General features: G+C 47.4%; 1 protein-coding gene across 1 annotated transcript; it reads right to left on the bottom strand.

Moving 5' to 3' along the window:
• Nucleotides 1–527: 527 nt before the first annotated feature.
• LOC130868475 (cationic amino acid transporter 3-like) lies at nucleotides 528–5055 on the bottom strand. Its single transcript, XM_057760685.1, has 11 exons — nucleotides 4686–5055; nucleotides 4016–4174; nucleotides 3648–3825; nucleotides 3393–3505; nucleotides 3240–3274; nucleotides 2906–2996; nucleotides 2720–2822; nucleotides 1815–1981; nucleotides 1199–1365; nucleotides 776–884; nucleotides 528–658 (listed from the first exon to the last, which is right to left on the bottom strand). Exons 1-11 carry the CDS (start codon nucleotides 5053–5055, stop codon nucleotides 528–530), a joined length of 1623 nt encoding a protein of 540 aa, XP_057616668.1.
• Nucleotides 5056–15529: the final 10474 nt, after the last annotated feature.

Here is a 15529-nt window from a genome sequence, read left to right as displayed (position 1 = left end):
CTTGCATATATGAACCTTAAGAAAGACCCTCTAGTGCCCACAGCTCCTATGAGCTGTGTTGCCCAGGTAGTGACTGGAGTCTGAGACTGATCCCACTGAAAGATGTGCAGTTGAAGACACTGGTCTGACTGTATAAGCCAGCCAGTGTTGAGACCAGAGTCCACCCCAACCCCAGAGAACATTGTGGCCACTAGAGAAAAAGACAGGACACTTCCTGGAGTCTCTCCAGCCTTAAAGTCAAGCTGTATATCACCTCTAATAAGCAAAGAACAGGACAGTTTTCTCAAAGTTTTCTTTTAATAACATTTTTTCCAAAGCCAGGAAACAACTACAGAGACGATTTCAAAGTAGACAAGTAAACAAAAAGTAAAGGAGAAACAGTATAGACACATCCACTGTTCCACAATAAATAGAGCTCTATTTAGTATTCCCTACTTGTATCACAGGAGAGGCCCAGCTCTCTGTGGGGTCAAGAGTGCTCCCCATGATTGTGTAAAGGGTCTAGACAGCACTCAGGTATGATTAGGTCAAATGGTGTGAACACAGGAAGCGGTGAGATCAAGGTCTACAGTTCGGGTCCTTGGTCTGGGTAGGGTTTGACGATTCTTAACTTCTTCCACACTGTGCTGGATCCCATAGCCAAAGTAGATAGCAAATCCTAGTAAGGAAAGACAACTGTAAGGTTGGGAAATGTAACCTGGAATGGTTTAATAGGTCTCCAACTGGAGATCAAGAGAGAAAGGAGCCGGTGTAGGACGGAAAAGCAGACACCTACCAACCAACATCCAGATCCCAAATCGGGCCCAAGTGCCAGCTGTCATTTGCATCATCAGGTAAACATTCACAAAGATGCTCACCAGTGGGGGCAGAGGCAGACCAGGCACCTGCAAAACAAGATAGATCTTCACATACAACACAAGGGTTCTTACCTAACTGGGGGCAGAGCAGGCCGAGTTCAACCCCTACTCTTCTCCTCATGGCCTGGATCCCAGCGGCTACTCATTTGCCACACATATTATTAGACTCCCCACATCCAGAACTTAAGAAATGGAACCAGAAAGGAGAAACTAGAGAGCATCAGCAACGAGTCTAGCCTAAGTAGTTCTAACACCTACCTTCTTGTGTCCAATTAAAGAATATAAGATACAAGCCCTAATTGTCCCAAGATGGATTGGTGGGGGGAAGAGACATCATTTACCTTAAAGTGAAGTGGGGTGTTGCTCTGTGGCTGTCTCCGGATAACTCCAGCAATTCCAAGAATGAGCCCCAGGATCAGCACAACCACTGTGACCCACACTGGGTCTCCAGAACTAAGTGGAGTTGTCCACCATGTCAGCACCAGGCAAAGAACAGTCAGTAGTAGAGCTTCAAAAGTCAAGTTGAGAGGCATCAGAACCAACTCTTGTGTAATATGCAAAGATGCTAAGGCCTCCATTCCCAGAAGGGTTACCCTCTTGCTTGACCTCTCTCTCACAGAATGCCACCACATAATGTCCACCCTGTCATGCTGGGCTCTCCAAACTTTCCCAAAGAATAAAACCACTGCTTGGGACTGGTGACATGGCTCGGCAGTTAAGAGCACTTGTTGCTCTTCCAGAAGACCTTGGTTTGGTTCCCAGTACAATTTGGCAACTCACAACTGGTTATAAGTCCAGTTCCAGGAGATCAGATTCCTTCTTCTGATCTATGTAGGTACCAGGCATGCACACAGCACACACACACTCATGCAGGCGAAATGCTCAAACACATAAAAGTAAAGAAATAGACAACAAACAAACCAACAAAAGAAAGGGAAAGAAGAACCCACTGCTCACCAAGCACTGAGGAGCAAACATAGACAACTCGGCCAGAAAGGGGGATGGGGATGGAGCTGACTGGACAAAACAGGGTCTGGACAGTCAGCTTCTCTGCTTCAAGTGTCTTCTCCTCCTGCAATTCCACTTCCTCCTCACCATTCTTCATTTCCTGGTCAGGCTGATATCTGTGGCAAAAGCAAGAACCAATTTTAAGAGCGTCTCCTAACAGTTCTCCGTATTTTTTCCAGGTGGCTTCTTTATGGCCATTGAAGGTAGAAGCTTGGGCTGGGGAGATGACTCAGCCTGTAAAGGGGCTGGAGGGATGGCTTGGCAGTTAGTTAAAGGTGTTTACTTCCCCTGCAGAGGACCTAAGTTTAGTCACTCTCATTGGGCAGATCAAGACCACCTATAGCTCTAGCTCCAAGGGATTCAATGTCCTCTTCTGGCCCCCAAGGACCAGATAGACAGACAGACACACACAGAGAATTTATTTTTAAATATTCAAGTGTCTGCCACACAAGCGTGATTATTGGACTTGAATTCAGATAGCCAGGACTCATTTAAAACCCAGGTGTCCTGTAACCCCAGCGCAAGGGGGTTGGAGCTAGGATTCCTGGAATTCCCATTAGTCAACCAACTTTGCCAACCAGTGAGCTCCAGGTTCAAGGAGAGACTCCATCTAAAAAAATACAGTGGAGAGGGCTGTAGAGGGCTGTGGACAGACACCTAACTCTGACTCATACACACACACACACACATACACACACACACACACACACTTACATACACGGGCGTGGGGGTGGGAGAGAAGCTCTTTTGGACAGGACAAGATACCCACATTACTCAAGGAGAGTCAGGATGACAGAAGGCAGAGAAGGAATGAGCACCTCAGCCTTACCCAGAAACACAAACGCAAGTCTTACCTGAGAATGAGAACACAGATGGAAACCAGGGAGTAAGCGAGCAGAGTCCCAATCGACATGAGGTCCACAAGATCAGCGAGCTCGAAGAGGAAGGCCATGAATGCTAAAATGGGCAGGCAGAAAGTGGTGAGAAGGAAGTAAAAGGAGCTGGTGAAACAACAAAAAGGGGTGTTTCTGTTTTGTTACCTGCGATAACACCAGATACCACAGTGGCCACAATGGGGGTGCGTGTGCCACTGTGTACCCTAGCAAGGACACGGAACAGGAGGCCAAGAACCTATAAGATTTACCCTAGGGCCCAGTAGCCCTGAAATGTAACGTTTCTGCTTCCTGGCCTGCAGCTCCTGGTTAATCAAAAGGAACTCACCTGAGGACAACTCTGAGAGCCCTTTCTCACACCCAATATCCATATCCCTTTCAGTGTGCGCCTGGAGGGCTTCAAAGAGACATGGCTACCCACCGCCTGGAAGAGAGGGACTGACCTCGCTGCAGGTTAAAAGTGGGCACTGCCTCGATCCTATGGGATGGAGCGCTGTGGATTCTGAGCCTCTTCCCCTGCAAGAAAACACATGGCACAATGTTCTGAACCAGGGGAGTAGGCTCACTCCCCTACCACCCCCAGTCTGTATGATCACACACTGCATCCAAGGTGAGCCAGGAGGGTGTGACTGACCGGTGGTCGCAATACAGTCAAAACCAACAAAGGCATAGAAACAGGTAGCAGCGCCACGGAGCATCCCTTCCACGCCAAAAGGCATAAAACCTCCAGAGCCCATAGCCTCGCAGCTAGAGTGCAAGAGGAACAGAAACGGTTAGTTTGTTCAGCTAAGCCTGTACCTTTTCTCTAAGGCCCAGCTGCTTGTTGTCTCCCACTCCCATTCTGGATCCCCCCTCCTCCATGAGGGTCCCAGCTTTGTGGCTCTCTAACCTACAAGTGTCATTGGGTCCACCCATGGTCAAGCAATAGTCCTCTTTTGTGAGCCTCCAGTTCTTCGGGTCTCCCATAAGGAAGCCAGAGATGAAGACAAACCCGAGAACCAAGAGGTTGGCCCCTGTGAACACTTTGGTAACCAGGGCTGATTCACTCGCCCCCATGGCCAACAATCCTGTGGAGAGAATTGTTCAGGATCCTGAGAGACTAAATCCTTCCTCCAAGTTTGCTTTTCCTTTTTCCTGCCTCTGTGTGGCAGACTCCTTCCTTCCCAGGCTCCTTCCCTCCCCATCCTTACCACTCCACACCCTCAAGCCCTTCTAGGCCCAACCCTGCCCATCATTCAACCCTGCCCCTTGCCTCACCAGTGAGCAGCAACACAAGGGCCAAAGCAAAGAAATCTGGATATTCTGCGAGAACATGGGGTACATGCAGTGAGATGGTCCCCTTCAGAGTCTCAGAGATGTGGTTCCCAATCAGATTGTCAAAAGCAGAGCTCCAAGCCCGGGCCACACTGGCTGTACCTGGTATAGCAATTGCATTTTGTACTATAATCCCAATACTCAGGAAAATGATGAGGTCAAGTTCCCTCCATCCTACACAGTCTCACACTGATCCCCACCACTATTACCCATCTTACCCTGGGGGGAGGGAGGTGACAGGTCTCTACTAACTTAGCCTGGCCTTGAACTCAACAAATTTAGGACCCTCCCACTTCAGCCTCCTGAGTACTGGAATCACAGGTGCATACCAATACAACCAGCTCCTGCTATTAATTTTTAAAACCAGTATCTTAATGAATGAACACCAAACAAAGGTATACAATTGTTCTTCACCTTCAATCCCCCCTTCATCTCCACATACCCCTACAAATAAAAATATAAAGTAAACATCCAGAAGGATTTCGATACTAGGAAAAATAATCAAAAGTTCGGCTTCACTATTCCACTCAGATTTCTGGATCTATAATCCCTTCGCTACTTGGATAGTCACCCACTCCAACCCCCCCCATCGCACCCCAAGCATCTATCTCACCAATGACGTAGGAGAGGATGAGGTTCCAGCCGGTGGTGAAGGCCCAGAGTTCACCTACAGTGACATAACTGTAGAGATATGCAGAACCAGAGTCGGGGACCCGGGCACCAAACTCAGCATAGCACAGTCCAGCCAACACAGAAGAAAAAGCAGCCACCAAAAAGCAGATTACAATGGATGGCCCTGCTTTATCTTTGGTCACCTCACCAGCCAGGACATACATACCTGCGCCTAATGTGCTGCCCACACCCAGGGCCACTAAGTCGAGGGTGGTTAGGCATCTGGCAAGGCGGGTGTCGCCCATGCCTGGCTCCAACATGCGTCTACGCACCAGGTTTTGACCGAATCTTCTAAGTGCCTGCCACCGCATTCTGGCTGGCATTGAAGAGGGAGGATGCTAGGTTCTGGTGAAAAAACAAGACAAAAGCCCTTCAATGGGTCTCATTATCCCTAAGCTCGGAAAGTGAATTACAAAGCCCACTCCACTACAGGGACAAAGGAGGGTAGGTGTGCGGGGAGCCAGCCACTTTACCTCTAACAGCCGATTCTTCATAGGCAAATAGGAATTACAATAATAACAACAACAACAACGCAAGTAGGGATTACAGTATCTCTGAGGCTGGTGAACTCATTGCAGAAGAGGCAAGTGAAAACCCCTTGTAGCACAGTGGTTGGCCTCTAGTAAGTGCTTGGACACTGTTTCTTCTTTTTCTGGCCAAGAACCTATGGGATTTACCCTAGAGCTCAGTCCAGCAGCCCTGAAATCTAACGTTTCTGCTTCCTGGCCTGCAGCTCCTGGTTAATCAAGAGGAACTCAACTCAGGGCAACTCTGGGAGAGCGCTTTCTCACACTCAATACCCACATCTCTTTCGGTGTGCGCCTGGAGGGCTTCAAAGAGACATGGTTACCCAACGCCTGGAAGAGAGGGACTGACCTCGCTGCAGGTTAAAAGTGGGCACTGCGTCGATCTCATCCCTCCTCACCAAGCCCACAGCGCTCCACCTGAGCCAGCAAAAGTTCTCCCACTTCCTCCTTCCTGTCTTAGGCTGGTGTGTGAGGATCAGCCATAAGGCGGGGCTTCGGTATCTGAAATTGGGAGATGCGCCCCGGCGCGGGGGGGGGGGGGGTACAAAGCCAGCCCTAGATGGCTCACACTCCCTTCTTCACAGACTAGGGGTCCCGCCCGATGGTCCTAAATTCAGCATCTAGATTTTATGGCTCCATCTAGAAACGGTCTGGGGCTGCGCTGGAGCTAAGGAGTCCTGGCCCCTGGGCTAGGGTCTTGCCAGCAACAGGTCACACAGCCCGCTGATGCAACTGCACGCCCTGGTTGCCTGAGAAGCCTAGGTACTTGAGGACCCTCCCCCTCCCCACTCTGACACACGTGTCGGCCCCAAAGGCTTACCAGAGAGCTGTGGCAAGCCCAGAGAGCGGAGATTCTTAGATCTGGTTCGGTGAGGCTGACTTCAGAGTTGGGTTGGGTCTGCAGACATAAACTGCTCAAGCTTCAATGCTGCTACTTAGGATCGTTGCACACCAAGCGCCCCCTATATTCACTAGAAGGAGGAACCAGTAACGTCATGGGATCCTACACATGACACACAACACAATATACGTACCCACGCGCGGGCTAGTGTACGGACACACACACACACACACACACACACACACGAGTTACTTGGCTTTGCAAGCCTGAGATTGCTTCCCAACCAACAACAGCAAGCAGGGCATGGCGGGGAATGAGAAAGGCGGGAGGATAACCTTTCCCCATTTGCCTCTGGTGGTCAGAGGACAATAAGAAGCTTCCTGATCATAGATCCCCTGGGAATTTTCTACTTTTGTGCAGGATTAGTCAGAAACAGTGATTATAGGCAGCACTGGGGAGGGGAACGAATAAAGAGAATTGGGTTTGTGTGAAGGCTGGCGAGGCAAATAGCACCAAGTCTCCATCTCGTTCCTGTTGGCATGAAACCCTTCGGAAGGACGGTGCAGGACTCTGGGCAGCCAGCCATCTGACTGCTGCCCCTCAGCTCTCGGCCTCAACTGTTTCTAATGCAGACAACAAGAGGATGAGTGAAAGATCGCTTGAAACCACCTGTCCACGGATAATTACTCCTATGTAGAGTTCTAGGCCACAACGTATTTGCAGCATCTTTCTACCTGCCTATCAACAATAAATATGAAATCACTACTATTGAGGGAGAGAAACTTTTTAAAATTTGTAGTGATAGGGGTCAATGCTGAGGCTTTATCAATAAGCTGCTACAGCCCCACCCTTTTGGTTCGGTTTTACAGGGACTAACTGAAGTTTGGAGCTTCATAATTATTGTGGAAATCACCCTTCTGATAAACCCGGCCTATTGTTTTAAGGCCCTCTACCTCATTCAAATGCACAAGAGAGAGGAAATGTGAAGCTCAAGCAAGAGGTGGGGCCTTTTAGGTTAGGCTCTGAGTTACTAGGAAACTGTAGGAGACTGAAGTTCATAGGTAGAACTCTTACCGCCTTGGTTGTAAGGGTTGTGAAGGTGTCGTTCCCTTCCACTAAGCCATCTTAGCAACTCAGGATAGCCCAAAACACATGGTCTCCTTTCATGATTCACTAGGAACCTGCCAGTGCTCATCTAGCGGCCAAAGCCTTCTTGAGAGTCTCCTCTCTAGCCCAAGGTCACCAGAAATTTCCTCCTTAGCTCAGGCTAGCCTTAAACTAGTTACACACCTGCAGGCTTCAGCCTCCTAAAATGTTTGGTTACAAAGCTGCCCCACCAACCCCGATTACAAATTCGTTTCCAAAGGAATCGTTCTTTTCAGCTGGGTAAAGCACCTCTTGGGCATTCAATAAAGCAAGCTACAGAGATGGCTCAGTGGTAGAGGGCTTGCCTAGCCAGGATGTGTGAGGCTTCTGTTGGCCACCCGACCCCCACTCACCTCCACACCACAAACAAACAAAAAGGATGCAGTCGCTGAACAGCTGGTGGCTGAACAGCTGGTGGCTGACAACTTGCGGGAGTCTAGTAGTCACTGTCTCCAAGGCAAACACTAGAATGGAACAGGTTTCTTCACTGCATCTAGGGTAAATACCGGAATGAATATTTGGCTTTTTAAAGTGCTTAGGCCTTGCAGAACTGTGGGGAAGCAGTGACTGTTTTCCGTGATTTATAGAATTGTTTTTCTGAGGGAGCCTTACAGCCTTTGCATGACTTTGGTCACGAGACGCTTCTAGCACACCTGGATCTCTTTCTTGGATGATTGGGTACTTGGGGCTGCTTCAGTGGCGTTATGAAGTCAAGTCTTCCTGTCTGTCACAGGGGACTATTCAATGAAAATCTGATGCAGATTCAAAATAATGTATTAGTGTATATGACAACAACGTGGCCGCTTCAACTCAGTGATTGATGACAACGTGAGATTAACTGGCAAACTAATAAATGTTTGGATAGTACAGACTGGAATGCTAAGGAAGGCTTCGTTTGCAAGACATTGAGGGGAAAGAGTTGCAAGGGCTTAAGCTGAACCTTAAGGAATGTGGGATGACTGAGCTGTGGAGCTACAAAGATGCAAGAAGCCGGGGAGAGTAAAGGCCTCTAGCTGGTGTTGGAAAGCCCTACAGGGCTTGGTAATAACAGATGTCCCTCTCCACGATTATCAAGTATCTCAAATGTACAAATAAACAATATTTCTTGAAATCCTTCAGATCCCAATTTGGTTCCCTTGGCAACCAACCCCCATCTGGAAGCTGTTCTGGAACCCCCAGCCAGCAGGCATCATTAGCAATACAAAAGACATTTGGAGATAACAAAAACCACTTTGGAGAATCCAAGGACTTTAGAAACTGGGTACCCAGAAATTAGGCTGAATATCAAACAAATGTGTCCAATTTATTACAAACGATAAAATTACTTACAGAGAGAATATTTACATCAAAAAGTTCGCAGCTTTCTGAGACAGGTTCATGTAGCCCAAACTGGACTCTTGATGGCCCTGCCTCAGTCTTCCAGGTATTAAGATTGCAAGCTTGCACTACTGTGCCCATCAAAATTCATCCTTCCCCTCTCTCTCTCTCTCTCTCTCTCTCTCTCTCTCTCTAGCCACAGAGTTGTGCATCCTTCAGTTTAAGAATGTTTTCACCACCAAAGGAAACCCGAGGCCCATTCCTGGTAACTGCTCATTTCCTCCCAACACTCACTCCAGCTGTTGGCGACCCCAACCCTCTCCACAGAGACTTTAAAGGCAAAGCCTGGGGGGTCCTGGCAGCCACAGCAAGAACTTTAACAAAAGTAAAAGGCACAATTAATAGCAAAAAAACAGAGAAAAGCGATTTCTTCAATGTGCCACATTGGGAAGAGGGTAGTTAAGTCCTGGGAGCACTGGGAGCACCACTCCCCCTCTTCAGAGCACTCACGTGAGGCTGAGGCTTAGAGGTCGAGGTTTAAGCAGTCCCTGTCAAGCTGTGGTCCCGGCTTCAGTTTCTTGTACAAGGTGGGCTGACAAGTGAGATTTCTTCCAGAAAGACAAACTCCCACCGCTGGAGTTTGAGACTCTTGGGGAAATTCCAGTCCTTGGAATCCATTGTCTCCACGGTCTGATAGCCAAAGGGAGGGGCCCAGGTGTCTCTTTAGAATATCTTTCCTGCCTGGACAGTTGCAAACCCTTCAGCCTTGATCACTGATTGGAAGCTATGGAGGTTCAGCTCTGTGGAATGAATACCTGTGGAGGCTTAGAACATGACTAAGGACAGGTGGGGGTACTGTACCATACTTGAACTGGTCACACTGCATATGCTCCACTTTCTGGCTATGTTGCTTCAGACCCTTCTGGTTTCTCCGCATCTACTTTTTGGGGGGTGGAGTACTGGAGAGTGAATCCTTATGCCTACTAACCATGGGATCTACCACTGAGCCACACTCTAGTCTCATTAACCATGGGATCTACCACTGAGCTACACTCTAGTCTCATTAACCATGGGATCTACCACTGAGCTACACTCTAGTCTCACTAACCATGGGATCTACCACTGAGCTACACTCTAGTCTCACTAACCGTGGGTGGGATCTACCACTGAGCTACACTCTAGTCTCACTAACCGTGGGTGGGATCTACCACTGAGCTATACTCTAGTCTCACTAACTGTGGGATCTATCACTGAGCTACACTGTAGTCTCATGCTTCCATTTAAGGGCTCGTGTGATTATATTCAAGACAATCTTCTTTTTTTTTTTTCTAGACAGGGTTTCTCTGTGTTGCTTTGGAGCCTGTCCTGGAACTAGCTCTTGTAGACCAGCCTGGCCTCGAACTCACAGAGATTTGCCTGCTTCTGCCTCCCTAGTGCTGCTAACCTTCTAACAAATGCCACGTTGTCCTTCACCTACTTTTTGTCTTTTTAATTATAGACTCTGCAAGTTTACTGTAGAGAGCCTGCGCAGAGAGCAGGCACGTGATCCCAGGACCTGGCAGGAAGAGACAGAACACCTGGTGTGAGTGAGTGAGCAGGCTAAACCAGCAGTGTCTGAAGAAAAGGCAGAAGGATGCAAGTCACGGGCTAGAACCATGAAAGAAGAGCCCCGAAAGACAGCAGTGAGCAGGCACAGGCACGCTAGTGAAGAGAAATGAGTGTTTCAGGGCAATCTGAAGACACACAGATGGGGGCTTTGGGCTCATATGGTGATAGCTAGAGCACAGCCGATGGTGTTGCTAGACCGTGGCAGGCAAGGTCTTTGCTTTGACATCCTATAGAGTCTACTCCCAAAGAGAAAATGTGGAACCTGACTGACGGCATACACTGTTAATCTTAGTGCTCAGGAGGCAGAGGCAGGAGAATCCCACGTTTGAGGCCAGCCTTGAGGAAGACTTGTTTTTTCTCTTAAAAAAAATTGTGATGTGGGTGCTTTAATTTCAACTTTGTCTCAGGAAAGGAATTTGAATTAGATGGTAATGGAGAGGCCAAATGAAAGGTTCTAGAGTAGCATTCTGAAGTAGTAGAAAGTAGCATCGCTGTTGAATATAATCTCCAGTTTTTCAGCTTAAAAAAGTTGTTTGGGGGCCAAGGATGCAACTTGGTGGTAGAGCATTTAACCCCTCCCCTGACAAGCCCTGTGCATTTCGGTACTTAGTGAAAAGCAGAAGTGTACTCAAAAGAGCCAATTCTGAGTGCTCAACTGACAATTAAAATGTCCCCGGTAATTAAGTAAGTGTAATCAGTTCTGCCACATTGACCACTCCTGGTTCTTTGTTTATTTTAGTACTGGGGATTGAACTCAAGGCTTGATCATACTAGGCCAATGTTCTGTTACTGACCCACACCCTCAGCCTTGTTTTCTTTATTGTGCTGGGAATGAAACCAAAATGTTTAGGCAGGCTAGGCAATTGTTCTAACACTGAAATACATCCCTAGCCTTTTAAAAAAATATTTTGACAGAGAAACCCTGTCTCGAAAAAAAAGGGTTTTTTTGAACCGTGCGTGGTAGCACATACCTTTAATCCCAGCACTAGGGAGGCAGAGGCAGGTGAGTTTGAGGCCAGCTTGGTCTACAGAGTGAGTTCCGACAGCTAGGGGTGTTGCACAGAGAAACCCTTTCTCAAAAGAAAAAAAACACCGAGACACTGGTGTCAAGCTCCCAATCCTCCTGCCGCAGTCTCCCAAGTGTCGAGGGTTGCAGCACGTCCCATCACACTCAGCTCAGCAGAGCGCGCTATTAAAGCGTCCCGAAAGAAGCATCATCCTCTTTTCAGATTTCGTTATTACAATAATGCTGCAAGAATAGAAAACTGGGTATGCAAGACATATTCTTGATCTAGTAGGAATGGCTGGAGTCCAGGAATGATGGTGCACGCCTTCGATCCCAGCACTCAGGAGGCAGAGACAGGCGGATCTCTGCGAATTCGGAGGCCAGCCTGGTCTACAAGCAAGTTCCAGGACAGCTAAGGCTGTTGTTACACAGAGAAACCCTGTCCCAAAACACACACACAGAGAGAGAGAGAGAGAGAGAGAGACAGACAGACAGACAGACAGACAGACAGAGACAGAGAGAGAGAGAGAGAATAGCTGACGCACAGAATAGCTGGATTAATTTTCCTTCTGCATTCTAGAAAAGTCTCTATCTGCTCTTAAGATCAATCCTAGTAAAACACAAAGTCTTTGCTTCCATTATTTCTGTTACTTATGGAGAACACCACCACGATGCTGATTTCAAGCAGAGCGCAGCATCATGGTCTGAACCATTTCCTTTGTATCAGCTCTACCCCAGGGGCAAAAATGAACCCCTCCATTACAGCGAAGAAATACTCTAGGATCCACCTTAAAAACTGGTTAGGAGCACCGGTTGCTCTTCAAGGGGATGAGGGTTTGGTTCCTTACATCCATATGGTGGCTCACAATTATCTGTAACTCCAGTTCCAGGGGATCCAATGTCCCTTTCTAACGTCTGTGAGTACACAGGCACCCATGTGGTGCATAGACATACATGCAGACAAAGTAGACACATAACAAAGACAAACCTTTTTTAAAACTGGGAAGACATTCAGGTTTCCTTGATTAACAACCTGTGTAACGTCCTTGTCCCAGTAATAACTTGTACACCCTAGATACAACTATACACAGAAGACGGCATTTTTTCTTTTCGTATTCTCCCCCTACCTCTCTCTGGGTTTTGGTTTTTAGAGGCAGAGTTTCTCTGTATAGCCCTGTTCCTGGCTGGCTATCCAGGAACTTGCTCTGTAAGTTAGGCTGGCTTCAAACTCAGAGGCGCATTTGCCTCTATCACCCAGGGCTGGGACTAAAGGACTGTGCCATCATGCCTGGCTGACATTCCTTCATTCTTCCCTAATTCTTAAGTAAGTATAGACTTCAGGAAAAAGAGATTCTGGTGAAGAGAAATCCCCACTCTAGGAAACCTATTTATCTTGTACCATTTGTGGATTATACATTCTGGCTCCATTAGTTTCTGCCATCAAGCACAGGTAAAGGATGGAGCCACCATAAAACGCAATGACTATAGTGAAGCTCATGAGTATAACGCTGTCTCTAAGTGAAATATGGTGGTGATATAAGGTGTGCTGGTTTGAATATGAATGATCCCCATTGGCTCATAATTTTGAATGCTTGGTCACTAAGGAGTAGCACTAGGAAGTATGGCCTTGTTGAAGTAGGTTTGACCTTGCAGGAGGAAGTGTGTCATTGGGGGTGGGCTTTGAGGTTTCAAATGTTCAAGCCAGGTTCACTGTCTCTCTCTTCCTGCTGCCTGCCAATCCAGATGTGGAACTCTCAGTTCCTTCTCCAGTGCCATGTCTGCCTATGTGTTACTATGTGTCCCACCATGATGATAATGGACTAAACCTCTGAAATTGTAAGCCAGCCCCAATTAAATGCTTTCCTTTGTAAGACTCGCCGTGGTCATGGTATCTCTCCACAGCAATTGGACACTGACTAAGACAGCTGGGGATGATGCTCCTTAGAGGGGCTTGAACAGGAAGGCTTAAAATAGCACTTTTCTTAGACATCCTTAAGTCTTCTAAAGCATTTCCTGATATGATTGACCTCTGCTTTCATTTTTATTCCTACAATACTCGTCAGACACTATGTGAAAAAGTGAAGTCAGTCTTCAAGGAGCTCACAGCACAGTAGGGGAGACAAAGATGTAAACAGAATAGTCCAATACACTGTGCATTAGCCAGCATTCTCTAAAAGAGCAGAACCAACAGAAAGAATATATGTATGCCTGTGTTTAACATGTATTTATTAAAAGGGGATTCATTCGATTGGCTTGCAGGATGCATTCCAGGTAGTCCAACAATGGCTGTCTCCCACTGGAGAGGCTGAGAATCCGGCAGTTGCATGAGACTAGATGTCTCACAGCCTTCATCTGGTGCTGAAGGACTAACGGATTCCCAGAGAGCTGCTGCTCTTCAGTTTACATTGCAATTTGAAGGAAGCTGGTTCAAATGCTAGTAGAGGAATGCCCCAGCAGCAGGGTAGATGGACTTGCCAGTGAGAGCAAATCTACAAATGGTGCCCAAACGTTTGGCAAGAATTTTCACATAAAGCCTGAGAAAGCTTTTAAAAAAGGATTGTAGACAGACAAGAACAAAGTCAAGCTCAGCTTCTTGGTAACCATTTTTACTAGGGCTCTGCTTGCTGACGGTGAGCAGAGGCTTCTTGAACTCAGCATTGGCAGCAAAAACTGCTTGGTTGTTTTAAAAGGCCCTACCATGAATCCCTTAAATGGTATCTATGAGCATCTGGCAGCATGCTTCTTGGTGGTGGTATGGACCTAGAAACTCTACAGAGTTGTGGCAATAAACGTGACTCCTGTCATACCTCCACCATGAAGCTAGACTCTCAGAAAGCTAAAGAATGGGGCAGAGCCAGCTACCAAAGCTGCAGTTTTATCCTAGTCATACTGCTTAGTAAAGACTCATGTGGTCAGAAAAAGATAAAGATATGCAGTAATGACAGATTCAGATGAAAAAATATCTAAATTTTACAGTGTGTTTAAAGATATATGTAGGCAGCCGGGCCGTGGTGGTGAATGCCTTTAATCCCAGCACTCAGGAGGCAGAGGCAGGTGAGTCCCTTCCAGTGAGTTTGAGGCCAGCCTCGTCTACAAGAGCTAGTTCCAGGACAGACAGCTAGGACTGTTACACAGGGAAACCCTGTCTCGAGAAACCAAATACACACACACACACACACACACACACACACACACACAAGCTTGGGAGAGAAAAGAAAAAGGATAAAGTCCTTTAAAAAAATTGAGCAGCCAGGCACGGTGGTACATGCCTTTAATCCCAGCACTCGGGAGGCAGAGACAGGCGGATCTCTGTGAGTTTGAAGGCCAGCCTGGTCTACAGAGTGAGTTCCAGAATAGCTAGGGCTGTTATACAGAAAAATCCTGTCTCAAAAGAAAAAAAGAAAAAGAACAGAAAAAGCAGAAACTTCCAAAACAACTGCAATATTTTCAATATTTGGCTTTTGCTCTGTTTTTCCATTTGGAAAGTGTCAGGAAATGGAAATAGTGCCTGCCCTGCCATTATACACCGTGGGTGGAATGAAACGGTGGCGGAGATCTCACAGCACTACTCTGATCCAAGGACACAACAATTATAAAAGAACTAAACTACCAATTGGGAGACAACAGTGTGTGGCTGTAGTATAGTAATAAAGATAACAAGAAGAAAATGCCCAAATTAAAGAAAGTGCAGGAAGAGTTGCCCATCCCTGACTTCAAGCAGCTTGAAGAGAGAGGTAGTGTAGTGTAGTGGGTTTCAGCTGAGTGGGAGAAATTTAGTTCCAGCCAAGTCTTACCTTAGAGTTCATTCACTGACAGGCAGGATTTCAGTGAGAGCTAGAGCAGAGCTTGAAGCCTCCAGACCTGCATCAGTTGTCAGGCCAAATAGAGTTCTGGCAGGCCTTATCACAAGCCTCAGGATGGGCCTTGGCCACCTTTTCCTCTACCTGCACCTTCTTGTGCTGCGAGGCTGATGCAATTCATTCTGGCATCAGCCGTGGCAGCTCAAGAACTGCCTCCCTGACTGGTACCCCAAACAGGCAGCACAGCTCTCTTCAGGCCAGTGTCCCGGGCCTCCAGACCCGTCCTAACACGACGTGGGGACCGTGTGCTTCACTAAGATGCATGGCTAATGGTGGCAGGTACATTGCTTTGCTCAGTGCTAGACCAGTTGAGTGCAGAACCAGGCAGATTCAGATAGCCACCATCTCTAAGATTCCCTGTGGATGATGTCCCTGGAATAAATCCCAGGCTTAGTGACAGATATGTGACCTTTTATTCTGGCCAGTTGGCTGTAGCAGTATACTTCAGCAGCAAGGAGCACACAGCAAGCAGTATAGGCT

The sequence above is a fragment of the Chionomys nivalis genome, chromosome X (genome assembly GCF_950005125.1).
Source record: "Chionomys nivalis chromosome X, mChiNiv1.1, whole genome shotgun sequence".
In the NCBI taxonomy this organism is placed as follows: Eukaryota; Metazoa; Chordata; class Mammalia; order Rodentia; family Cricetidae; genus Chionomys; species Chionomys nivalis.
Note: the sequence above shows the minus strand (reverse complement) of the source record. Positions and strands in the feature narration are given on the sequence as shown.

What these genes read in the sequence shown, in the direction of transcription:
- LOC130868475 (XM_057760685.1), bottom strand. Translation starts at nt 5,055, where the DNA reads ATGCGGTGGCAGGCACTTAGAAGATTCGGTCAAAACCTGGTGCGTAGA. An exon ending in CATCCTCTCCTACGTCATTG is followed by an intron (nt 4,175 to 4,685) that starts GTGAGATAGATG and finishes TTGCTATACCAG; the next exon opens with GTACAGCCAGTGTGGCCCGG. An exon ending in TGGGATCTGGATGTTGGTTG is followed by an intron (nt 659 to 775) that starts GTAGGTGTCTGC and finishes TTTCCTTACTAG; the next exon opens with GATTTGCTATCTACTTTGGC.